This window comes from Lagenorhynchus albirostris, chromosome X, assembly GCF_949774975.1.
Source record: "Lagenorhynchus albirostris chromosome X, mLagAlb1.1, whole genome shotgun sequence".
Lineage (NCBI taxonomy): Eukaryota > Metazoa > Chordata > Mammalia > Artiodactyla > Delphinidae > Lagenorhynchus > Lagenorhynchus albirostris.
The window spans coordinates 4,840,020-4,866,065 of NC_083116.1; the positions used below are offsets into that span (position 1 = coordinate 4,840,020).

A 26,046-nucleotide genomic window follows, 5' to 3' on the forward strand; every position below is an offset into this window, starting at 1 on the left:
ACAGAAGCCTTCTTGAACCCATGCACAGCAGCTTTTTGTAGTTTGGGTTACTTTTTAATACGAAATACTCAACATACAGTCTCTTTTATATTTTTCGTATCAAAAAGGGCACTCAAACGTGCAGTGATTGGAAAGTTCCATCTCGGGGTATTCAAACTATCTTTTGCTTTAAATGAGGGTTGGGGGTGGTTTTTAATCCAGGTTGAGGGTCTGGAATCAGAAGTTATGTTTCCTATTTTTAGAAGTTGAGCGGTTGTGCCACAGTCTCACAGCGGCCGTTTCGGTGGCACGCGCCCTCTAGGCGATCAGGTTTTGCTTCCTCTGGCTTTAACAACAGGGAATGAAATGGCGTCTAACTGAAACGAGCAAGCCACGAGGTGATTATTCTTTTTCTGTCATTCTGTGTGCTTTTTATGAACCAGGGTGGGCTCTAGGCGAACACGGAGAATGGGCCAAATACAGCAATTTTGACGTCACTACTCGCGTGCCCCTGCTGTTCTATGTTCCGGGAAGGACGGCTCCGCTTCCGGCGGCAGGCGACAGGCTTTTCCCATACCTCGACCCTTTTGATTCCATCTCAGAATCAGTGGAGCCAGGTATGAAAATTCAGGAGTAATGCTGCTTGACTTGGCCTTCCTGTGCGCGGAAGGGGAGTGGCAGGCCCAGAGCTAACGAGCATGGCCCCTGTCCACAGGGGCTTGGAGAGGGGGAGGGACAGAGGAGCAGCTGCCGCCCCCAGGATGGGGAGGGCTGTCGTAGAGGTGACGGCAGTGTGCTCTGAGCTCAGAGGAGGGGGTAGCAGACTCCACTGGGGCAGGGGCTGCCTGCTTACCGGTGAGCAGAACTCCGTCACCTGCTCACTCCTGGCCGGGCCTCAGCTCGGCAGCATCTCCAGCTGCTGAAGCACCGGCTCTGTCAAATCAGTGCTTCTGCTTTTGCCGTCCCCAGGAGCGAAGGGCAAGTTTACTTTGACCTCCCTGTCCCTCCTCCCAAGCTGGTCCTCTCCAGGTAGCGTCAGGCCCCTGGCTATCCTGGTCTTTGTCTTCCAAAAAGCTCCAGTTTGAGAAAGCACTTCTGGAAACATCACTTGGACAAGATGGCCGTCCCTGCCATGGGGGTCGACCTGTGTGGGTTCTCTGTGAGTTGTCTCCTGACTCGATCTGCTCAGCGCAGAGATGAGTCGTGTACTTCAGGTGGCATTTGCCCTTCTTGGAGCGCTTTTGCTGTGAACTCTGCTAAACCAGGTTGCTCCCTTTCAGGACTTCTGCATTTAATCCATCGTGTTAACGTCTAAATCCTGTACTTTCTATTGATTCTTGTTTAAATTTTTCCTGGTTCTGGCCCATCATTCTGGCCTTGCTGGATCTTCCCGAGTTTGTTTTCTACGGCCCAATTTTATTTTCCACACATTTAATTTCTATGTGCTGCATGCACTGTCTTCTTTCATGTCGTTGATAAAAATGTTAAACGGTTTCAGGGCATGATTATAGCCCTTTATTTGCTGGGAGAAATCTGACAGGTTGAGAATCCTTTCTGAAACTTCAGTTGGGAGGTGCTCAGGTTGTAAATTGATGTAACTGCACTGTCACCCTGCTTATTTCCAAATTTTACCTCTAGCCTGTATGTCTTCCCTGATCTTTGGACTTGGATCTCCAACAGCCTGTCCCAGTTGGCCAGTCTAACGTGCCCAAAGCTGACCATTTGACCTTTGACCTTAAGCCTTTCTTTTGACGCTCTTCCCCATCTCAGGAAGTGGCAGTGGTTGCCCAGGCCACAAAACCATGGGGCCATCGGCCCCCGTCTTTCTGTCATGGTCTGTATGCGGTTCGTGGTGTGTCAGCAATTGCGCCTGTCGCTCTCCATTCAGAATATGTCCACACCACTCCCCCACCGGCCGTCACCACCGTGGACCACACTGCCACCGCCTCTTGCTAAACCCTCCTTGCGTGCGCCCGTGGTCCCTGGAGTTTTTCCTCGGTGATCCTGACTTTAACAGCCACAGCGAGCCTGATAAAACCCAAGCCAGGTGGTGTCACAGCCCCGCCCTGGGGCCTCCTACACTCCTGTGTCAAGTCTGAGTAAAAAGTCCTTACGGTGGCCGACAAGACCTGTCGTCCTCTGGGACCCCGCATCTCCCTGGCCTTGTGTCTTTCAAGCGTCCGGGACGGCCGTCTTGTACACTTCATGGCGGCCTGTGCCACTATTAGTGATGCCAAGCTTGACGGCCTGGTTAAGGCGGTTGTGTCAGCCAGGTCTTGCCCTTGTAAAGGTATCTTTTAAAAAAGCTTTCTTCACCTTTTTTCTTTTTACTTTACTTACAAACCAAATGCGTCAGAAATAAAATTGAGCCGTATAGAGCAAGCGCTTAATGATCCAGAAAGGCTAGAATGATGGTCCAGGGTCACAATAAATTTTAACAGGAGTCAATGTAAAGACTTTAAAGATAAGTCACCCATAATGAGATACCATTTCACACCCATTAGAAGGGCTGCTATCAAAACAAACAGCAAACAACAGTACTGGCAAGGGTGTGGAGAAACTGGAGCCCTCGCACATTGCCGGTGGGAATGTAAAATGGTACAGTCGCTGTGGCAAAGAGTCTGGTGGTTCCTCAAAAGGTTAAACATAGAATGGTCGTGTGGCTCGGCGGTTCCACTCCTAGGTATATGGCTCACAGAATTGAAAACAGGCATTCAAAGAGAAACGTGCAGAAGAATGTTCATAGCGTTAATTAATAGCCAAAAGGTGGGAGCAACCTGAGTGTCTATTGACAGATGAATGAATAAGCAAAACGTGGCGCGTCCATACAATGGGATATCATTCAGCCTTAAAGGGAAGGAAACTCTGACATGGGTGGACTCTCTGAAGACATGCTGCTAAGTGAAAGAAGCCAGGCACAAAAGGACACATACTCTAGATGTGTCCACATACACATGCCTAGAGTAGTCAACACATAGAGACAGAAGGTAGCAGGTGGGTGCCAGGAGCTGGGGGTGGCGACGGGGAGTTGTGCAAGGTGAAGCGAGTTCTGTGATGGATGGTGGGGCTGTACTTAATGCCCCCGACCCAGACACTACAAAATGGTTAAGGTGGTAAACTTTATGTCGTGTGTATTTTACAATAATAAAAGGGCGATGGATCAAGTGCAGACTTCCAGAAAGGAGTGATCCGCGGGGTGATGCTACCGTGAGGCTCGGAATAGCCTGTCCTCAACAGACTTCTCCCCAACGGTCTGGGCCTCCACCGATGACCCTTGCCTGAATCACTTAAACACTGGTGGGTCCTAACTTCAAATCGTGTTTATAAAAGTGCCAGCAGGCTATCGGGTGAGGTGTTCCTGAAACTCTTGGGCTAAGAATAAATGCTGTAGGAGAACAGAAGTCGGCGTGTAGGGCCTGGGCGCGCGCTCTGCTCGTGCTGCCTGGCTGCAGCAGGCTTCTGCGCTGTAACCCCCTCCGCCGGGCTGCTTCCTCTTTCAGGCCGGCAAACCGGGGACCTCGTGGAACTGCTCTCTCTCTTCCCCACGCTTGCGGGACTTGCAGGGCTGCCTGTCCCTCCTCGCTGCCCCATCCCCTCGTTTCACGTGGAGCTGTGCCGAGAAGGCCGGAACCTTCTGAAGCATTTTCAGGTCCGTGACTCGGAAGAAGATCTGTACATCCGTGGTAATCCCCGTGAGTTGGTGGCCTATAGCCAGTACCCCCGGCCTGCGGACTCTCCTCAGTGGAATTCTGACAAGCCGAGTTTGAAAGATATAAAGGTCATGGGCTATTCCATACGCACAGTAGACTATAGGTATACTGTGTGGGTTGGCTTCAATCCCCGGGAATTTCTGGCTAACTTTTCAGACGTCCATGCAGGGGAACTGTATTTTGTAGCTTCTGACCCTTGGCAGGATCACAATATGTATAATGACTCCCAAGGTGGAGCCCCTCCCCGATCGTTGACGCCTTGAGTTTTGCCAACCGCAGAGGGCATATATAACGCTCTCCTGTCCAGCTGGTGAGAGAAGGAATTACACTGGTTATTTCGTGATTACCTGTAATATTGGAAGCAACCCCAGGGGTAGGCAGTCAAAACAGGCGTCAACAATTTGGCCTCAGAATACGTAACAGCCGAAACTTTTGATTTGTCTTTATAGTTGGTAATTGGACTGGGCTGAACCTCTTCTTTCCTTTTTTTTGGAACACTCATAGCTTATTTGTTGAATGAATAAGTACAGAGTGAGCAAACTAAAATTGTCATAAGTTTAGCTATCAAGACCGTAATAACTGAACATAACACTGTACTCAAGAAATACTTTAAGTATTTGTGAAATTTAGTGCATTTCAAAAAGTAACCACATGTCAAATTAGGTGTGACACAAAGTTCCTAGTTCTTTTGTTTATAATTTAATAATATATCTTATTTAGCCCAATATATTCAAAATATTATATCAACATGTAATCTAGGTTTCTTTTTAAAATGTAAAATAATAATGCTAGATGCCAGTGCCTTAAAGTCTAGCTTCAGTTTTTCTAAGATCACAAATTTTCAAATCTCAAAATAAAATATGCATGAAGTGATTAATATGGAATTTCTACATCAAATAATAAATAATCTCACTAAACTAGAGGCATGAGATGTATGAGAAATTCAGTTAAAACTTTTCAGAGACTTTATGGCCCAAATAATAATTTGTTAGCAAGTAATATGACCTTTGAACCCAAAGGCATCTATTAAAAGGTATCTTTATTCACAGTGGAAAATAGTTACAGGCATAACTGTATCCATGAATTGAGTCATTCAAAACCATTAATGTTCTCCTTCTCTAGAGATGGTTGGTTGCAAACATCCATTTATCCAGGAGACAGGAAATAGTCTACTTTTTAAGTGCTGATTAAAGACAACATTAATTTTGTTAAATTCTAAATTATTTTGAGAACTGTGAAAACTTTTCATTAATATAATATTAGGTGATTTCTAATCCCCCAGAATGTGGTTCTATATTCCCTAAATATGAAAGTAACCAGAAAGGCAGGTGGTAGTAATAAGCTTAGCCTACGTCATCTTAAAAATGATGGAGTATTCACAGGTCATATTCACAACACGTTGAAGTTGATTAATTATCAGTAGTCACCAGAAGAGTCAAGCACTCTCTTAATAAACATCTAATGTAGTCCTGTATCAAAGTAACCTTTAGTAATTCTTTGTTTACAAGTGCTGCTTTGGTATTTAAATATTTGTGAAACAAAGTACGGCAAATTAAGCTACTGCACTGTGTTAAATTGTAAACAAAAAGGCAAGATATTATAAGATTACTTCAAATCAGTAAAATTTCAAATACAGATTTTTTTTTACTAATTAGCCTACAGTGGAGGCATATATGGTAACACAACAATCTTCTAAGCGATTAAGTGACAGTGTTCTGGCAACAATTTCTGCTTGAGGAGTGGAGGGCCCTATTCCTCTCTCCTGATCCCGAAGCTCGAGTCTCTCCTGGGAAGCCTCAGCTTTGTAGATGGTTTCCTCCAGCCTTTTCTTTCTCCTTCTCCATCCTGTCTTCTTTGTCACTCACATCACTTCCACTAAGAATCTTACAATCAGGTCAAATTCCTCATGATGTATTTTCAGCGTACTTAGCTTCATCTCCTACTGCACGGTTACAACGAGAAGTTTTCACCCAGGCTTTTATTTTGCATTCATGGTTGACTATTATATGTACACGGCATCATTTTTTCTCTCTCTATTTTCTTGAAGCACAGTTTTAGTATCAAAAATCTCCAAATTAGGGCTTCCCTGGTGGCGCAGTGCTTGAGAGTCCACCTGCCGATGCAGGGGACGCGGGTTCGTGTCCCGGTCTGGGAAGATCCCACAGGCCGCGGAGCGGCTGGGCCCGTGAGCCATGGCCGCTGAGCCTGCGCGTCCGGAGCCTGTGCTCCGCAACGGGAGAGGCCACAGCAGTGGGAGGCCCGCGTACCGCAAAAAAAAAAAAAAAAAAAATCTCCAAATTCTACTCTTGCTGAAGGCGTAATTTGAACCGTGCCAAAGAGAGCAAAGTGACATGCATTCTGGCCATCACTCACCCACGTGACCAAAGCCACAGCTGGGGCTGGGTCTGCTTTGGGGTGTTTCGCGTGTAGATCTGGCTCTGCTGGAAGTGCTTCTGTGTCCTCTTTTCTCCGCGAGGGCGTAGCCTCAGAATGCTCCTTAGGTTTTCGCTTTTCTTGGCCTCCCTTTATGAATCTCTCCTTTTAGAAGCGCGGCTGCATTTCACATTCAGGGGCGTGCTCTTCTAACTCATCTCACGGGCGACGGTCGCTTTTTGTGTTTTTGACACTGAACCCAATTTAGAGCCGCTTGTGCACGTCTGCAGCGTTCACTGGGATGAGCGGCTGCTCTCTGGTTTTCACACTTCAAAGCCAACCACATTCCTTATCTTGAATCGGCTTTGAGAAACCATGTCTTCGTTGCATCACGTAACTTTTCTCTGATCCTGCTGAGCTGGACACGTTTTATTAATGGTTCTCAAGTCACTCTTTGTAGACTTGAGCCAGGGGTTCTTTTATGCAGTTTAGTTGAAACCCGGACCAGTAATCTCAGAAATTTTGAGTGGCCCTAAACCAGTGGCTCAGAAACACGAGGGTCCTGCCTGCAGAGCTTCCGCTTCAGGGTGTCTGGGCTGAGGCCTGAGAGTCTGCACTTGGACACATGACACTGCTCCTCCAGAGAGTGCACTTGAGGACCACTGCCCTAGGTATGTGCTGGCCACTAGCCACTAGGCACATGTGACTATTTAAATTTCAATTAATTCAAATGAAATAAGCATTTCAAAAGCACAGTCTCTGTCACACTTGCGATATTTCATGTGCTCAAGAGCCAGTGTGCGTCGTGGCTACCGTAGCGGATCTACAGCCTTTCCGTTGTGCCGGAAAGTGGACGAACGGAGCTGCCCCAGATTAACTCTGGGCCGATCCACCCGGCTGTTGGCGGGTTCCTCCTATGGGCTGATTCTCTACTCTGTTTGCCCACAGAGACTTGTCCGGTAGTGAACCACATACGTCTGGTTTAAGCTTAGCGCAGGGAGTTCCCTCTGGCAATCGGTCTCTTCCCCTCCACTCCCACCACCATCATCCTAGCCCTTCGCACCTCCTTCCCACGTAGTTTACCTCCCCCTCCTCTTTCCTCCCCTGCTCCCAAAGAATCCATGTGTCTTCCTGAAATCCTTCTTTGGTCCTGCCCTTTAAGAACACCGTTAGTGCCTACTACTGGGTCTACACAGACCTCCGCTGAGCAGTCAGAGTCTTCCCTGACTCCACAAAGCCCCTTTCCTCGGCTGACCAGTTTGCACACTGGTCCCTGACTGTCCCTTGCCGATCCCTGCCTCCCTGCCCACCCTTAGGTTGTCCCGTCCTCCCTTCACCACCCACCCATCCATCCATCCATCCATCCATCCATCCATCCATCCATCCATCCATCCATCCATGATCACTCTCCACCACCCGCTCCCATGCCCCCACTTCCAAGAGGCTGAGGGGTTTGAACTCTCTAGATTGCATCATGGGATGAAATAAACATCGCTGAGGAATCTTGTGGGCACCTTACTTTAAAAGTATTTTTTTCTGATTGTAAAATTAACATGTTAATTTTAGAAAAATTGGAAAATACGAATGTAGTAAAAGGTAAGAAGATGCATCAGTATTTTACACCAAGAGAGTCACTTAATATCTTGTCTTTTTTGGGATGTAAATTTTTTACACTGTTACGGTCATACCGTGTGCTGTATCGTGCAATTTTATATTCCTATTCTTTCACTGTTACATGTGGTTATTACAGGTTTTTGCAAAGATACTTTATACTGGTGGTAGTATATTTTATTGTGTAATTTCATCATTATTTACTTAACCTTTCAGTTATTGGGAATTTAGTCAATTTCCAAATTTTCAGTATTGTAAATAATGTTGTGATGAGCAACTTTGTGAATAAAATGATTTTGTGTACTTCACATTACTCCCATAGGACGGGCTCTCGGTGCCAAATTGCCAAAAGCATCTCGACTTCAGTCCTTGCCCCACTCTCCTGCTCCCTTAAGGTAGTAAAACTGAAAATAAAGCAAACAAGCATACAGAGTATACAAATCTTGAAAACAAACAAAACCCCTAACCCTCACGGTAACAGGTGAAAGTGGCATCCTGTACGAGCTTTGAATTCTTTGCTTATTAATGACCTCGATCCCCGTTCTCTCTGTACGATTGTTGGGCATTTGTATTTCTAGTTGTGTGAATTTGCCTTTAAATTTTAGGTTTCACTTTTATAAGTAATCAAACAAATTGCTCTTTTTCTTACGTGATTTTTTTCCTGTCTTTTCCTATTCAACATGGAGACCCTTGCCGATCTAGAGATTTAATAAATATTCATATTCCTTAGCTTTTCTTGTGGTTGGTTTTTATACTTAATTTACCCTGTCTCTCCGCCCCATTATCAGAATAGTATATGCTCATCTTGTAAAATTTGGAAGACGCAGGAAGTGGTGAGGATGAACAGAAGCGCGCATCCAGAGCGTGACCACTGCTGCCGTGGGGACATGGCTTTCTGCTCTTTCTCCTGCCCACGTCCACGTGCACAGATACGAACACGTTCACCTTGACATAGCTCACATCTACCACGTAGAATCCCTTGTCCAGCTGTTTTGGTCTAAAGTAACGTTAGCCTGCTTTTTCATGCTGTTGACAGTTCTTGGTTTGCAGTTGTCATGACTGCACCACCATTCCTACATTAATCTCTTTTTTTGACTGAAATTCTCAAATTTTTGTATGCATTTTAAAAAAATGGTGGTAAGATACACATAACATCAAATTTACCATCTCACACGTTATTAAGTGTACAGTTCTGTGGCGTTAAGCACAGTCACATCACAGCGTTATGCCGCTGTTGCCAGCATCCATCCTCAGAACTCTTCCTCTTGCAAAACCAAAACTCTGTCCCCGTCCAACAGTCACTCCCCATTCTTCCTCTCTCCCAGCCCCTGGTAGCTACCATTCTACTTTCTGTCTCTCTGAATTTGACTACAAACCTCATATAAGTGAAATCACACACTTATTTGCATTTTGTGTCTGGCTTCTTTCACTTAGAATATCCACTACGTTCACCCATGTCGTAGCAGGTGTCTGAATGTCCTTCCTTTCAAGACTGAATAATGTTCCATGGTGTGGATAGACTGCATTGTTTATTCATTCATCCCCGATGGGCACTTGGGGAGTTTCTGCCCTTAGGCTATTGCGAATAATGCTGCTCTGAACATGGGTGTACAAATACCTGTTCGAGTGTCTGCTTTTAATTCTTCTGGGCAGATACCCAGCCCATGCTCATCTCTAATCACTTAAAAATGGTGGGGAGGGGACTTCCCTGGTAGTGCAATGGTTAAGAATCCGCCTGCCAGTGCAGGGGACACGGGTTCGAACCCTGGTCTGGGAAGATCCCACATGCTGCAGAGCAACTAAGCCCGTGCGCCACAACTACTGAGCCTGCGCTCTAGAGCGCGTGAGCCACACCTACTGAAGCCCGTGTGCCACAACTACTGAAGTCTGCATGCCTAGAGCCCGTGCTCCGCAACAAGAGAAGCCACCGCAATGAGAAGCCCACACACTGCAACGAAGAGCAGCCCCCGCTCGCCGCAACTAGAGAAAGCCCGTGCACAGCAACAAAGACCCAATGTGACCAAAAATAAATAATAAATAATTTTTTAAAAAAATGATGGGGAGTGTGCTGAGAGATGAGCAAGGTTACACCCCGGCTACAGAGGGCAGGATTTCTCTGAACTCTAGCAAGGGCTGGCCCTTCCCCCTCAGGCCAACCTCAGTGATGCCGGCCAGGCGCCCCAGCTGTCATACCTCACTGTGTGAGAATTTGGGGGCACACTTTCCTAAATGAGGCTCAGCCCCTTCTTGCCCAAGTCCAACCTGCAGGTTATAGCTCCTCTGAGGAGTCTCAAGGTCTGGCCTGGGCTCGGGTGTTGGGCTAGAACCCAGCTGCTCCTTTCGGCCTCCACCCAGGGTCTCTTTGGGCCTTAGGTACAGCCCGTTGTGGTTGAACCTGCTCTCAGCCTAGCCCCTTCCCGCCCCGACGCACTCGGTGTCCCCTTGGCTCTTCTGTGAACGAGACCTTGAAGCTGAGAGGGCTGTCACTACTTGGGGCCCTCGGGTCACCCACACTGTTGCTGTGATGCTCAGAGCCCTCACTGCTGTCGGGACTTGCCCTCCACGTGCTAAGGAAGCTCCTGCTGGGGCAGGGGCTGCCTTCCTGTCGAGTGTCTGATGTGGTAGGGAGCCCACCTTCAAGGGCTTTTCTTTGGGACAGAGTTTCCTGCCCAAGATCCCTGGCAGCCAATGGCACCAGTCACCGGAGGATGTCCTTGTTTAGCACTGGATTCCGGACGATGGTTTTAGGCCTCTGATGGGGAAGAGTCCAGGCTGGAGGAAACCAACGTGGCTTGGGTTGGCTCTGACTGAGGTGTCTGGGAGACCACCTGCGGGTGCCCACACAGGATCACGGGCAGGGGAGCAGAGACCCCCTGCCGGGGGGAACAAAGCCACGAGGTCTAGTGTACTTGGCACTTGCTAGGAAGCAAGAGTTAGGATGCGGACAAAGGGAGGGGCAAAGGCCAAGGGTTAATAACCGCTTCTGCTTTTTCCTGCCTGTGACAGTCAGGGACTGTGATTTCTGCCGGTAAGATGGTTTGCAGCAGGACCGAGGCTGACATATACAAAACCCTTGTCCTAATTTATCGTCGTTTCGAGTGTGTTTTGGAAAGAACCTTTTGCAGGTGATTTGTATTCAAAACGCATTATTTACTTAACAGGTTTTATCAATTAATCTCTTCCACACTATTGAAAAGGTGGCCTTGTAGGTGTGTTAAGTGCAGCATGAGGTATTGTATGAATAAATCATATACATTTGCCATTATCAGTGTGTGAAATTCTTGCTGCTACTTCAGGACTGCTCGCTGCTGCCTTAAAATATCAATAAATGGAGGCTTTTAGCAGACCTTAGTGCCGCAGTCCAGGTGTGCAGCCGGGTGAGGGCAGTGCAGGTGCGCCGTGGGACGGGTGCAGGAGCTGGGTTCGTGGTGGTGAGGGTGAGTTGCACTAGAGCGTAGAAGCGCCTTTCGGCGTGGTGATCCTTGCCCTGCAGTTAGAGACTCCCCAGAAAGGAGGAGGTAGGGTGGCCAGTCAGGTGAGCCTGTGTTTAGGGAGACCAGATACGCAATAGCGACTGCTTAGAGGAGGGCTGACTTGTCTTCTCGAGGAAAATGGGTGAGTTCCTGGGGTCCCAACTGGAAAAGTCACCCTTCAGTACCTTGACTTAAAAGTGCCTTGGTGAGGCTTTCTCGTGGATGGCCTTCAGTGAAGATTTGGAAGGTCTTTGGGGATGAAAGTGAGGAGACTGGAAGACACGCCATCCATTTCCAAATGGGTCAGGACAGGCTGGATGGATTGGGTGACCCTAAGCAGGTGAAGTATGTCCCATGTATTTATTTGCTGGCTTGTTTACTGTGACCAGGTAATACACGTGTGTGGTACAAAGTTTAAAAGGCACAGACGTGTGCAATGAAGAGTCATTTTCTCTTCCATCCCGTCCCCAGCCTCTCCCCCCGACCCCGCGCTGTCCTCTGAGGCAAGCATGGTTACAGATTTCTTGTGAAATGGTGAAATTTGAGAAGGATGAACGTAGTTAGTCCTAACAGAGGGGGCGGGGGCCCAGATCCAAGGTGCTGGGTTGGGGGGTGACCCAAGAAAGCAGTCACACAGGCAAACCTTCAGCATTTTGGCCAGCAGCTTGGTATGGGGACCTCGTGTGACATAGCTGCGGGCTACATAAATGGGCGTCCAGGAAGAGGGAGGTGGTCACCCCACGGCCAGCCAGCACCTGGAGAATCGTGTTTAGCCGGGGACCTGCACCAACAAAAGACACAGCGTGTCCTGTGAGGCAAACAGCTGAAGGAGGAATGTTCAACTTGGGAGAGAAATGACTTGGGAGCAGGCGGAGGGGGGCGATGGGGACCAGTGCAGGGCACTGTCTTGAAATCTCTGCAGAAGCATCATACGAAAGTGAGACTGGACACGCTTGCTAAAGGAAGGGGCCCAAAGGAAGAAGCAGCACTGACGCTGGAGGGAGACAGATGGCGGCTCAGTGGAAGGCTGAACTCTCCAACAGCGACTCAGGGTTGGAAGAGCTTGCTCCTAGGTGTGGTGAGCTCTCTGTCACCTGAGGTATGTAAGCAACACCTAGGCCGGTGGTTCTCAACAGGGGCGATTCTGCCTTCGGTGACATTTGGCAATGTCTAGAGTCACCTTTGGTTGTCACAACTGGGGGCGGGGTGCTGGCATGGAGTGGGGAGAGGCCAGGGCTGATAGGACGCATGCGTAGGACAAAACCCAGCCGGCCCCCCAGGGCAGGAGTGTCGAGGTCCAGAGACCCTGGCAGGCAATCATTTGCCGGAGCAGGACAAACTCCCAAAACCCCTTCTGTCTCTGACACTTTTATGATTCGGGGAATACACACTCAATTATTAAAATAATGTGCTGACTATATAAGGGGAGTGGCCCTTTGCAAATAACCCTGAAAACAATCTTTCAGGAGGGCAAGGAGCTTTCAAATACAGATGAAGATTTTCAAACAACAAAAAAAGTTTCTCTGGTAGTAATTGATTGAATTTCTCCTTTCTTCCTGTCCAGAGAGATTTTTCCCATCTCAGTTTTCTCTCTGATCGCAGAGGAGTTATATATACTAGGTAATTTCTTTTAAAAAATAAGATTGGATTCCTCCCCTATTGCGAAAGTATTTACATATTCATCACAGAAAAATTAGAAAAATGTACAAAGCAAAGACAATCTAACTCCACCGTTAACTCGGCATAGCCCTCCCTTCCTGTGCACAATATATGCAACAATTGGACGCTGTTCTGCATCCTGTTTTCCTCCATACTGTTTTACAACCTGCTTTTCACGCTGCATGATTTCTAAGGTCTTCCCCAACCCCAAGTTTCTATGTATAACACGATGTGAGCACGTGATGCTGTCTCCTGGAGGACAAAGCCGGAAACCTCGGTGTGTCCTTCGTCTCCCGTGGCACCTAATCCATGTGAATATTTCTACAAAGGTTAACATCAAGACTGCTGCTCTTCCCAGCCTTGACATTCATACCGTCCATGCCACCATCTCCAGTCACTTGGACGCGCAGCCACTTCCTAAGGGATCTCCCCCTCCTGCTGCACTGCAGTCCAGTTCACACAGTTCTGATCTTTGCAAAATGCAAATCTGATCGTGTCACTCTTTTCACCTCCCTCACCTCCAAATGTTTCAGTGGCTTCCCAAGTGAAACAAGGACATTCAGAAAACACTTCAACCTGGCCTTCGTGTAGACCCTTCGTGGTTTGGCCCCTACAGACCTGCCATGTCTCCCCCATCCTGACTCCTCTGTCCTCAAGGCCAGCTGGACCCTCCCGTCCCAAGAGCATCCTTCCCTGCTGCATCATACCCACCCCACTCCCTCGTAGCCCTCAGCTCACTTGTACTTTCACACTCATTTCGGGAATGACTTCATTTGTATCTGTTTTCACGGGAAGCTCCATGGGGGTACAGAGTGTCCATTTTTGTGCCCTTATCTCCTAGTGCCTAGCACATGGTAGCACACACAACAAATGTTCGTGGGATAAATGAGCACCTGTGTAAGTATTAATGTAACACTAAAGGATTAACTTGTAGAAATGGAATTTCCAGGTCAAAGGCACGTGTGGAAGACATTTGTCATAATTTTGGCCACCAGCATAGTAAACGTCTTCCTCTGCTGCGGCAATTCCCCACGCTCTTTTTTTGGGGTGGGAGGCACAGCCCACTTGCCATCGGAGTAGCAGAAAATATCCTCACCTTCCCTGTGGCTTCCTTGTGGCTCGAGAGCGGGTATACAACGTCTACCCAGCTAAGCAGACACACTTCTCCCCACCTTGCCGTAGGAGACGAGGGTGGCATGGCCCAGCACACAGGCTCTGCGCTCACAGCCGGCAAGCAGCGGTCACCCGCGTCCCGCAGGGACAACGGCAGTGTCATTGCCAGACTGCTCTGTGGTGCGATTTTGGTTATGGTCATGGCAGCTGCCTGGTCACCTACGTCCCTACCTAAGCCTGAGACAGCAGTCTTCCCTGGGACTCAGTGAGTTACTCAATAACCTGGAAAAAAGAAAACAAGCCAGAATTTTTTCTGCTTAAGTTAACCAGAGCCAGCCAAGCAGCTGGGGCTCCTGACTCATGCAGTCTGTGCACGTGACAATCTGGAAGCTGGTGCCAAACTGGCCTCCAAAGAGGTGGCCCAAATTTACACTCCCATCAGCAGAGCAGGGTACCCGGGTTGATACCTCTCCCCTGGTACACCTTCTGTCACTTTGCAGTGACCTTGTTCTCAGGAAGGGGGCATTTCCTATTCACTTCTCTATGCTAAGCTTCTAACCCAGTGCCTGGCACATTTTAGGCACATACATGTTTGCGAAATGAATGAACGAAAGGAATTTCTAAAAAAGAATTTGAGGAAGACCGAAGGCGTCTTGAGGGCATTGAGAGAGACTCCGGGTTGGGAGGACGCCCAGGCAGCTCCTTATTCCACGAGGGGGCGCTGAAGCGCAGAGCCCGGAAGCCGCAGGGCCAAGGACTCGCAGGTACCCGAGCGGGCAGGCCTCAGACCTAGGTCCGCGCGTCTCTCCTCCCGCCACCTCCGATCCGGTTCTCCGTGGCCCCGCTGCAGGGGCTGCTGCGTGGGCATTGTTCCTCTCCTTGGGTCTCCCCACCCAGGAGGTAGATTTCAGCTGAAATAATGTGCAAACGAGCCAACTCAAAGCTGTGGAGCCGCCAGAATATCAACTTGCGAAAGGGGAAAGGCTGGTGACCCACCCGTTCGGAAAATTGCCTTTGTACGTACCTGGAAGGCGCACACGTGTGTGTGTGTGTGTGTGTGTGTGTGTGTGTGTGTGTGTGTGTGTGTGTGTGTGTGTAAGGATCAAGCGCCGGCCCCTCTATGGCCATATTTTTCGTTTCCCTTTATTCTTTGTATTGCTTTCAAATCAAAGGGAAGCTGTGGCAGAGAACCTCTTGCCCCGAGCTGCATATATGAAAATGAACAAGGTTCTGGGAGCCGTGTGTTTTCAATAATGGATCGGCCGTGCCGCCCTTGCTCGGAAATGAAGCGAGACTGTTGCTAGGTTGGAGGTAAGAGGCAAGGGCTGGGGGTGGGAGTACTAATTCCAGCGGTGTTACCACATCTCCCCAACTATCCGTTTAAGCATCACCACCTGGTAGAATAAGAATCAATTCCAAGCCCAACCTTCTCTCTATTTAAAGGATTTTTTTTGACGTTTTCATCATCACGGCTTGATAAAGAAAAATATTCACAAAGCCGAGTCCGTTTTGAAGAGAACGTCTGTAAAATTGGGTCAGCAGACACGTTGCACGTTGGCACACAAGATGAAATATAACCCTGGTCTGGTCGGAGCTTCACAGCCGCAGGGAAGAGCTTTGTTTCCACGTGGCGCGCTTGGATTTGTGCCTTTCGGCTGCGATCCTCCCACCCAGCCGGGGCCCCGGGGCCTCCGGCGCCGCTCCTCCCTGCAGCCGCCTGGGCCTGGCTCGGGCTCTGGCCGGCGGTGGAGACGGCGTGCGGTTCCTGGGGCGACCACTGGAGGCCGCTGTGGCACCAAGAACACGCGGAGGGCGCCCAGCTGGCGGAGAGGGCGTCTTCTAGAAGTAATGACTCTCACACTCGCACACCGACTGTTCTCGAATTCTAGTCCAGGATTTAAAAGACACTGTTATGAATTAACGAGAAGAAAAGACTCGGCAGATGAAGCGCGGGTCTCGGATTCCCTGGGGTTGTTTTCTAACTACTCTCTAACTCATTTTCCCCCCTCTGGGACTGGGTCTCATTTGCACGCCATGAGATGCAGGCTTTATATATGGTGAAAATCCCCCAATACTTTTGCAAAGCAGGATATCTTACTGTTTTCTCCCTCAACCAGTTTTGGCGGCAGGTGCCAGCCACCAAGTGGGCTGCAGGAATAGGGTTGCCTGATAAAATCCAGGACGCCTGGTTAAATACGAATTTCAGATGAACAATGAATACATTGCTTACTATCAGTACGTCCCAAATATCGCATGGGTCATACTTAACTAAACAATGATTTGTTGTTTATCGGAAATTCCAACTTAACTGGGAATCCGGGATTATGATTTGCCAATTCTGGCCACCCTCCACGGGCAGGGTGACTCGGGTCGGGTAGCAGTGAGCTGCCCCGAGGGGACTCAGAGCCTGGGAGCGGTTAGGGCTGAAGCCAGGCTCCAAGAGTTCTAGTCCAAGGTGAGCGGTGATAAGTCCATGTGTTCAGACAGAGAACAAATAGGTCCTTAGACCCGCCTAGCGGTTAGGAGTCTCAGAAGCAGCAACTGGAGGGAATACTCTACTTTTCTCTTTTTGTTTACTGCCCTCGCTCTAACACCTACACGGGCACACCGGTTTCGGGGGACTTTATTCCGAGCTCCATTGAGTTCAACCACTGGTCACCGGGTTTGGGCTCTGGGAGGCCCTGTGCATACAGGATGCATTGATACAGGCCCTGCCCCTGGCGTGGGCACCCAGACCCCTCAGTGGAAGGATCAGCAGTGATTTAACTCTGGGAAGCCCAAGAAGGAGGTGAAGCCTGCCAAGGGGCATTTGCCTGGTATTATAGGTGGCAACATAGGGCATTTTGAACGGGGGGCTCCTGAAATCACTGGGGTCCCAACACATTCATGTCCACATCTCCAGACTCTTCTCAAGGCTCTCCCACCTGGTTGGAGGGCTCCAGGGCTCAGTGGGGATGCACAGCCATGGAATTTCTATCTTCTGGTCTTGACAACTAAATCAGATTTCCCAATGAGCCCCCCACCTCTGGTCCCCTTTTTCGGGTCAGCTTGGACCTTCAGGTGGCCAAGCAGAATTCCCAGGAGGGTCCGAGAGAGCCCACACAGATCCGAGTTGATCCTATTCTGCCGCCTGAAGGCTGGATGACCTTGTGCAAGCCACGCCCCCTCTCGGGCCTGAGAACGTGTCACGCCCGGGCAGTGTCTGGCATCTGTTCCAGAAGTATGTCCCCTCTTTTTTTCCAAGCTCCATGAGATGAGGGACCTTCTGATGAATCTGCACACTCCAAGCTGCCACTGCTGGAGTAGAAACATTAAGAGGGAAGGGGGTCGCTGGTCAGGGAATACTTCTGCTAAAAAGAAGCTACTTAATGGAATAATGACTTTGTAAGTATTAAGGTCTCTGACATATTTATAACATTTCTTCATTGTTTGCCTGGAGGTTAGGGACTATGTTCCCATCTCTGTCCTCCCAGTCCTGAGATTGAAGCCTTGACCCTTATCCTGCCCGTGACCCATGGGGTGACCTGGGACAGATCTCCTTCCTGGGCCTGGGTCTCCCCATCTGGGGCCAGTCCTTCCCAGCTGTCACACTCAGGAGTCCTGCAAAAGGCCTGCTCTTGTCCGCGTGGGAGCTGTGTTCGCTATAAGCAGCAACGTAATCTCCTGGGTTTATTTTCCTTCTTTCTTTATAAACTAGACTTGGATGAGTTGAACTTCAAACCAAACTCACACACACACATTTCCCGACTTCCTGGGGCATATCTTCCTTGTCATATCTTCTTTACCACTGCCCTCTCACACTCAGCACTCAGATCAGGGCCTCACGAGTGCTTGAAAAAGTATTTGTTGCATCACTTTTTTGTTTGTTTGTTTGTTTGCGGTACGCGGGCCTCTCACTGTTGCGGCCTCTCCCGTTGCAGAGCACAGGCTCCGGACGCGCAGGCTCAGCGGCCATGGCTCACGGGCCCGGCCGCTCCACGGCATGTGGGATCTTCCCGGACCGGGGCATGAACCCGCGTCCCCTGCATCGGCAGGCGGACTCTCAACCACTGCGCCACCAGGGAAGCCCTGCATCACTTTTTGATCACTCTCTGAGAGCTTGTAAGAGAAACCATGGCAGGTAAGAATGGGCCCAGATTTGAGAGTGTGAATTCTGACTCCACCGCTGACTAGCTTTGTGGCCTTAGGTAAGTGCATTAACCTCTCTGAGTCTTAGTCGCGTCATGTGTAAAATGGGATGATACACCTGCCTGTCTCACTGGGTTGTTTTCAGGATTTGCTCAGACCAGTGAACTGTACAGACAACTGTCCAAACACAAAGCCTCAGAGTGGTTATGCTACCGCAATATCACCCTGCGTGTGGACGGCCCTTGACCTTGGGTGTGTCACCTTGGGGGTCGGTGGTCATGCTGACACTTGGACCCTGGTCTCCTAATCTCTGATCCAGATGGCTTTTGGTTCACTAGTTGTGGTCTCATCAACGTGACCTTGACAAACTATGTACGCACGTAGGAGAAAAGGTAGACTGTTTTCCCGCTAGGAATTGGGAGCCTCGGCTTTGCTGGTTCCCAGCATCCTCGCTTTTGCCACTGGCCTGTGCTGATCAAAGCAGGCCAAAGGTGGGGGTGAGGGCTCAGAGGCCAGGCCCTGTTTGCTAAAGCATTTCCTCTCGTGGAAGGTTCCTGCTGTCTTCGTCGTCGTGTCCCGCTCAACCTGCAGCCTAGAGCCCTTTCATTTTCTCCCTTTTGTCTTGATGCGCTGCAGCTGTGTGTGCTGCAGACCCGCAGCCTGGAGGGGGGAGGGGCCCGCTCTTTCCACGCCTCCACCTTCCAGGAGCCGCCCAGACCAACATGGGCAGCTTTGTCTCCGGGGACAGTCGGAAGATTCCCAGCTGGGCCGGGGTCCCTGCCCCAGCCCCCTTTGCTGCTCTTAACCCACTAGGGTTTGCCATCTCTGCTGCGTTTATCTTGCGAATCCACTTTCCCAAATCTGTGGCCTTAGATTCCATAAGAAGAGAAGCTGCAGCATCTGCAAGCACTTTGGCAAATATGTGAACGAGCTCTAGGCTCATGTGTGAGGACTCGTGAAGAACAGGATCGGCTCTGGGACACTTTTTTGTTCTTTTCTTAGCCAGCCGCTCCCCCAAAGGCCACTGGAAGGAGAGACCGAAATAACTCCCTGTGTCTAGAGGAGTTCATTCCCTCCTGAGTTGCTTTTCTCAGCCCATCAGCAGAGAGTACCACCTCTTCCTGGCCAGGCCCATGCTAGCCTCAGCTCTGGCTGGGCCATCAGATCTGGGCTCTGGGAGTGCCACAGTTCCCAGCTCAGTGCCTGGGCGTGGGTGTTTGGGGCGTCAAAGGTGGGAAGAGCTAGTCAGATTCTGCCAGCTGCTACCGAAGTCAGAAAGCATGGCGATGTGTTTCAGAGAGGTTCTCCATGCGGTCCAGAACACGGGTGGTGAACGGGTCTCTTCTTGTATACCAGGCCCTACTGGCTGCAAAAGGCTGCCCAGAGTGAGGCTTGAGAACGTTTCTGAGGATGCGACTGGGCCCAGAGGAAAAGATCAACTCACCACGTCTGCGTGGACGTGGGAAGAGGAGGGCAAAGCAAGTGTTTGCCAAATCACATGCCAGTGAGGAGATGGGGCTTCTCGGCTGAACTCTATCTATCTATCCAAATATATGCATCCAAAGATATATATACACATACACGTATGTTCTACTTATAGTGCATATATGTATATATTTGTGTATGTATTTGTTTATGTATGCATTTCTATATGTATATTTGCATGTATATATTTGCATAGATATAGCTATAGATTTGGGGGGCTGGCCAGGGCAGGCCAGCAGGCTGGAGATGCAGGGAAGAATTGACGGTGCAGCTCAAGTCTGAAGGCCATCCAGAGCAGAATTGCTTCCTCTTTGGGGGAACCTCAGTCTTTTTCTTTTAACACCTTCAACTGATTGGATGAGGCCCACCCACGCAATGGAGGGCAACCTGCTTTACTCAAAGTATACTGATTTCAGTGTTAATTACATCTAAACAATACCGTCACAGAAAATGTAGAGCAACAGCTGAGCACCATGGCCTAGCCAAGTTGACATATAAAATTAACCATTAGAGAGGTGATCTCAGGAAACACCTGCAGAGGAATACAGAAATGCCACAAGGCAGAAAGCAACCACCAAAGTGTGTGTTATGAAGTCAGTTACCACTGTGGACAATGGCCGCTTAATCCCTCTGGAGATCTCTAGGTACCAGAGTAGAATACCTGCCTCCAAGTTGTCCTGCCTAAGGGATGAAGGTCTAGGTCGTTCATATACTGACTCCCACCAGTCATTGGTTCAGAGCTGCTTCCAGCACAGGGTTAGTTCCTCATCCTTCAGGCCTGCCACGTGGGCAGGGGAAGCAGACGCTTGTGTTCAGAGATAGCACTCAGGCAAAGAGATGCAGATGCTGGCAGCAGGAAGCAGGGCCAGCGTGCATGGAAATGCTAAGGGCTGAGGGACGTGGATGGGACACAGAAAATATCTACAAAACCAGAGAGAATGATACGTTCTCAATCTCTCTCATTGAGGGTTTATAACAGTAAAGTGAGAAAATAGAAATGAAAGGACTGGAATTTTAGTCTTTATAAATGAGGTATAATTATTTAATTAAAAAGCTAGAAATTTCAATGAACCTAAATACCGTATTTCTTGAATATTCCATTTAACCAAGATCCTACTGACAGGTGCCATGTCAGGGTAATTCCTATTCATCTTTCTGGTCTCAGAGAGAATGTCATATTTTCTCTGTCCCCTCTGGCTAGGTCAGGTCCCATGTTATACACTCTCAAAGCACCCTGTTCTTTTCCTTCAGAACACTTCCCAGCTCCTTAAAGGAAGGAACCATATCTTTCTTTTTTACTATTGATACCCCATCACCTAGCAGAGTACCTGAAACATAGTAGGTGCTCAATAAATATTTGACCAAAAAAATGAAGGGGATATAACAGAAAGCCTTTCTTGGAATCCATTACGCATTGGCAAATGCTGTAAAATAAATTCATACAGTGACTCGAACCGGGATCAAAAGGTATCCTTGAGAACCCGCTTTATGAAGAGACAATAATGGGGCTTCCCTGGTGGTGCAGTGGTTAAGAATCCGCCTACTAAGGCAGGGGACACGGGTTCGAGCCCTGCCCCGGGAGGATCCCACATGCCGCGGAGCACCTAAGCCCATGCACCACAACTACTGAGCCTGTGCTCTAGAGCCCACGAGCCACAACTACTGAAGCCCGTGCACCTAGAGCCCGTGCTCCGCAACAAGAGAAGCCACCGCAGTGAGAAGCCCGCGCACCGCAACGAAGAGTAGGCCCCACTCGCCGCACCTAGAGAAGACCCAACGCAGCCAAAAATACAGAAATAAATTTAATAAATAAATAAATGTATAAAATAAAAACAAGAGAGACAATAATGACTTCTCAACATGGCAGTTCTTGGTTAGTAAGTGGGTGTTTTTAAAGTACTTGAGTGAAGTCCAAAGCTTAGAATTCTTAATTCCAAAGAATTAAAGTCCAAAATTTCTTCTCTCTAATTTCTTAGTCCGCTCAGTCTCAGTCACAGGTACCCTCCACGTCTGGGTAGAGTAGGGCTTTCTTCAGCAGCCGCCACCTGGGCTGCCTTCGCCCGGAACGGATATCGTTCCTCGGAAGTTGGATTGGCCTCTTGTGTGCTCTGCCTTTAGGAGTCCCGTCACTGCGGCCATGCTGGTCTTCTCAGCACACATTTAATCGGCCACACCATGGTAAGGAGTTGGTCTTTATCCCAAGTGTGCATTGGATCCACCGAAATATTTTAAGAAGGAGGCCGTCGCGATGCTTGGGTATGAATTTTAAATAGATTCTTTTGACTGCGGAGTGGAGTGTGATTGGAAGGGGAGTTGAGATAGGTGGAAGAAAGGCCAGTTACGAGACTTGAAGAGGCCAGGTTAGAGTGCGTGACAAGATGGTGGCCTCGGCGATAGAGGAAGTGGAGGAATGGCTTTAAAGATGTTGGGAAGTAGGGCTTCCCTGGTGGTGCAGTGGTTGAGAGTCCGCCTGCCGATGCGGGGGGCGCGGGTTCGTGCCCCGGTCCGGGAGGATCTCACATGCCGCGGAGCGGCTGGGCCCGTGAGCCATGGCCGCTGAGCCTGCGCGTCCGGAGCCTGTGCTCTGCAACGGGAGAGGCCGCAACAGTGAGAGGCCCACGTACCACAAAAAAATAAATAAATAAAATAAAGATGTTGGGAAGTAAAATCAGAAGTACTAATCTGCTGTGGAGGATGAGAGAAAGTTCTTTTTTTCATGCAATGACTATGTAGCGCTTTTTCTTTCTTCTTCCTCCCTTCCTCCCTCCCTCCCTTCCTCCCTCCCTCCCTCCCTCTTTCCCTCCTTCTCTCCCTCCCTCCCTTCCACCTTCCCTCCCTCCCTCCCTCCCTCCCTCCCTCCCTCCCTCCTTCCCTCCCTCCTTCCCTCCCTCCTTCCCTCCTTCCCTCCCTCCCTGCCTCCCTCCCTCCCTCCCTCCCTCCCTCCTTCCCTCCCTCCCTCCCTCCCTCCATCCCTCCCTTCCTTCCTTCCTTCCTTTCTTCCTTCCATTCAGTCATTGAAAAACATTTACTGAATGCTGCCTACATTGACTCTATCTTTCAGAAACTGTGCTCTGTACAGCAGGGAGATAACAAGAGGCATCTGCTCTCAAGGAACTCAGTCCAGTTGGAGAAGCTGGGAACAGTTTCAAACAACTATGTGATCATAACAATTTCTTCCATGTGCTGACTCCTCTACGCTGTGCCAGGCACTTGACAAATTGAGGAGTCTTTTGACCTTTGGGTGTGTATTTATTTTATGTGGTTTCAGTGACTGTTTCAGAACATGTAGCCATTTGTAACTCTGATGGAGGCACTGGGAGGTTGGTACACAGGAAGGAATCTAGCCCAGCATCTAGCATCTGCAGATTCACATGGTTTTGCCCTTCTCTACCCATTCCTGCCCACAGAAAAGCTCTAATTAAGGATTCGAACGTGCCCATTAAATTTCCCAGTGATACATCTTTTTTGTGGGAGCCCTTCTCTGAACCCCAATTCTATAATGGCAAGTATTCTGGGAATCATAGGTGTCCATCATCACCTCTGACTTTCTACTCGTCCCGAGTGGGAGACCAGGATCCTGAAAAAACTCTTGAGCAGAGCGTGACTATGATTCACTGGGCAGGAGGAGAGGACCTGTTCCCCTTCTTTATCCCAAGAACGTCCTGCAGATATTTCAACAGTGGAAACAAAGAATAAGGAGGGTTCATTCCCGCAAGCTCCTCATGGACCCCCGTTGGCCCAGCCGCTGAGAGTTCCGGTGCCCCCATCTTTCCCCCAGCTTCCTCTCAGCCCCCCTTTCTCCCCTCATCTCTCGATGCCCTGAAACCTTGATATTTAGAACTTAAGTCTGAGTAATGAACTTTGGTAACAACCAGTCGAGGGTGGACTCAACCCAGTGACCTCGAGGGGAAAGAAGTTTTTCTAAGTGACTTTTTTCTTTTAGGTTTTCAAAGGAACGGGTACTGGACTTTTCATTTCACACGTCACAAATTTGCATCTTCAAAAGCTGGGAAACGTCAACACCTTGGGAAAGTAGAGTGGAAAATCTGTGGACATCTGCTCTCATGGACCAGGCCATCACTAGGCTTTAGGGCCCACGACCCGACTTAGGGCCACCTTCAACCTTCTTAGCTTCGCATAACACACAAGGCCAGGCAGCACATTCCCTGAATTAGGCTGCCAGTAAAACCAGAACCTTGTTTCCACAGAAAGTCAACAATGAGGCCTTTGTGTTTTACTGGAGCGAGACAGGCTTGGAGGAGCTCGGCTTCCCACGGTGGGCTAACACCTTCGCTGGGGCCTTCGTCTCCAGCCCAGGCCCACAGAGATGGGCGTCAGCATTCCTCAGGTATTTCCTGAGGGCCCCTCTCACAGTTCCCTCTCAACGTGTGCATTCATGGCCAGGTCATTTATCCTGCCTGCCACCTTGGGCTGATGAAAATGTTGCTTTGACTTATGGCTTGAGCACTTCCTCAGAAAGTTGGGGACCCCAAGTGAGTTCCACTCCTAACTTTCTTCATGGAAAGGTTTTCATTGTTTATAGCCTGTGAATTTTGGCTGGCAGCCAATGCCGAAGCCAAGAGGAAGACTTCCTCTGTGGGTTTCTGCCTGCGTCCACCACCATGATAAATATGTGATGTTATTGTCAGTATATTTGACTTTCTATAAATCCTTTCTTTGTCTGGGAGGACATCTGTGTGGTTTGCAAGTTCATACATTGTCCTCTGCTGTTCATTGGCAATCATGGATTCATTTAATTATTAGGAGATTAATGCCACCTCTTTTTGAGCTCTAATACATCACGTGGTAAAGAAAGCCCAGGCATTTTTGGATTAAGAAGGACTACCCTTCCACCAGACCTCCCTTATAATTCCTGGGGAATATGAGTCAATTACACTAAGACTTAGAAGTACAGAAAAGACGAACTTTCTGTGGGGTGGGGCTTGGTAGCAAATAATAGAATTATTATTTTACTTTGAGGACAGTTGTCTTTTGGATTATAACTGAGAGGCGTTGTAAAATCTTTTCTGACAATCTTTAGAAATAATAGAAATGGTCCTGCCTGGTATGGTTTAAGCATTGCACTGTTGCAATTTAAGGGGATGCAGTGATGCTGTCTAGATACCTAGGTACCATCTCAGGGTTTCCCAAGAGCAGCTTCTTGGTTGGGTCACCACATTCTAGAGAAGTGAGTAAAAACAGAAACTTGCTATTACTGGTTTATTATAAAGGGCACAACTGAGGAAGAGCCAAACGAAAGAGGTGCATAGGGCAGGGTATTGTGGGTGGATAGGGGGTGGCACGGAGCTTCCGTGACTTCTCTGGGCGTGCCACCCTCCCAGCACCTATGTGTGTTCACCAACCAGGAAGCTAGAGAAGTGGTTTTTAACCTTTTTTGAGTCACGGGCCACTTCGGGAATCTGAATTTTTTTTACTTCATAGCCCCACATGGTCATACATACCAGTGCACACATTTATACATATAACTTCGTGGAATTCCTTGAACTCCTAAAGACCTATCCTAAAAGGCCATGAACCCCAGGTGAAGAACTCCACTTCTGCAGGCTGGTTCTCAGTCTTAAGCTGTGTCATGTCGGGTGCCAGAAGTGAGGACAGACTCGTGCCAACTGAAATACTAGGCAGTGACATTGCGAGCAACGAGTCGGAGAATCTGTAACAGTACTTCCCTCTTTCCAGTAGCCAGAATGTTTGTGTGTCTCCTTCTTGGTATCCAGAGACCTGGCAAGCAGAATCATTAAGCCAGCTGTTGCTTGGAGAGGTGGGTGGCCTGGGGGTGGGCATTTTTTACTCCAGCACTGAGGGAGCTCGGTGCTCTGTTCCTGTCTTGAGCAAGGATCATCTCCTTAGCAACCCCAGATCCAGGATTTCTCTCCTTCAGATGGTGCTGGCTATGCATGACAACTTGCACTTCTCTGAACTTGGTTTTCCAGGCTGGTCATCCCCCTTGATGGACTCACTCTTTCTTTAGACAGCACCTGTGCTCTGGAACCCTGGAGCCATGTCTGACTGTGAAACGGTGCTCACAGTCTTAGCTTAAAACTCACAGGTATGGAGCGTTCGTGAGAGCAGGGGATGGACCCAATCCCTGGTTCACAGCTAGAGGTTCACAGCTAGAGGTTCACAGCCTCTAGCTGTCCTAGGAGCTTGCAAGAAAACTGGAAGGAACTCCTGACAGTTGGATGTGGTCTGTGGCCTTCATGTTTCCTTTGTGTCTACCTCAGCCCTGCGGTAGAGTTGCACTTGAGACAGGAGAGGACGGCAGTCTTGTATAGTCAGAGAGCCTGTGATCCACCATGTCTCTCAAATGACTGATTCAGAGCATATATATGCATATTCTAATATGGTGTGTTTGTACTGCAGACCATAGTTCCAGCCACTTTGCCAAAAATCCATCTGTACAGTGTGCCCCATTGGCTTCCATATTTGAAGATCCAAGGTAGCCTGCAGAATGAAGTGGTTGAGTGCCAACTTGGGGGAGCGGTTCCATGGTGTCT

The 26,046-nt window shown here is 48.9% G+C and overlaps 1 protein-coding gene across 6 annotated transcripts in view; it reads left to right on the top strand.

Moving 5' to 3' along the window:
* Positions 1-17,730, top strand: part of IDS (iduronate 2-sulfatase) — a 32,335-nt gene extending 14,605 nt beyond the window's left edge. For 2 of the 6 annotated variants that reach the window (XM_060137410.1, XM_060137412.1), the window contains 2 exons: positions 423-596; positions 3,480-4,189. In XM_060137410.1, coding sequence (XP_059993393.1) covers positions 423-596; positions 3,480-3,952 — 647 coding nt within the window. In that variant the 3' untranslated portion in view covers positions 3,953-4,189. The other 4 variants (XM_060137411.1, XM_060137413.1, XM_060137414.1 and 1 more) reach the window with 4 other exon arrangements.
* The last annotated feature ends 8,316 nt before the right edge of the window (positions 17,731-26,046 follow it).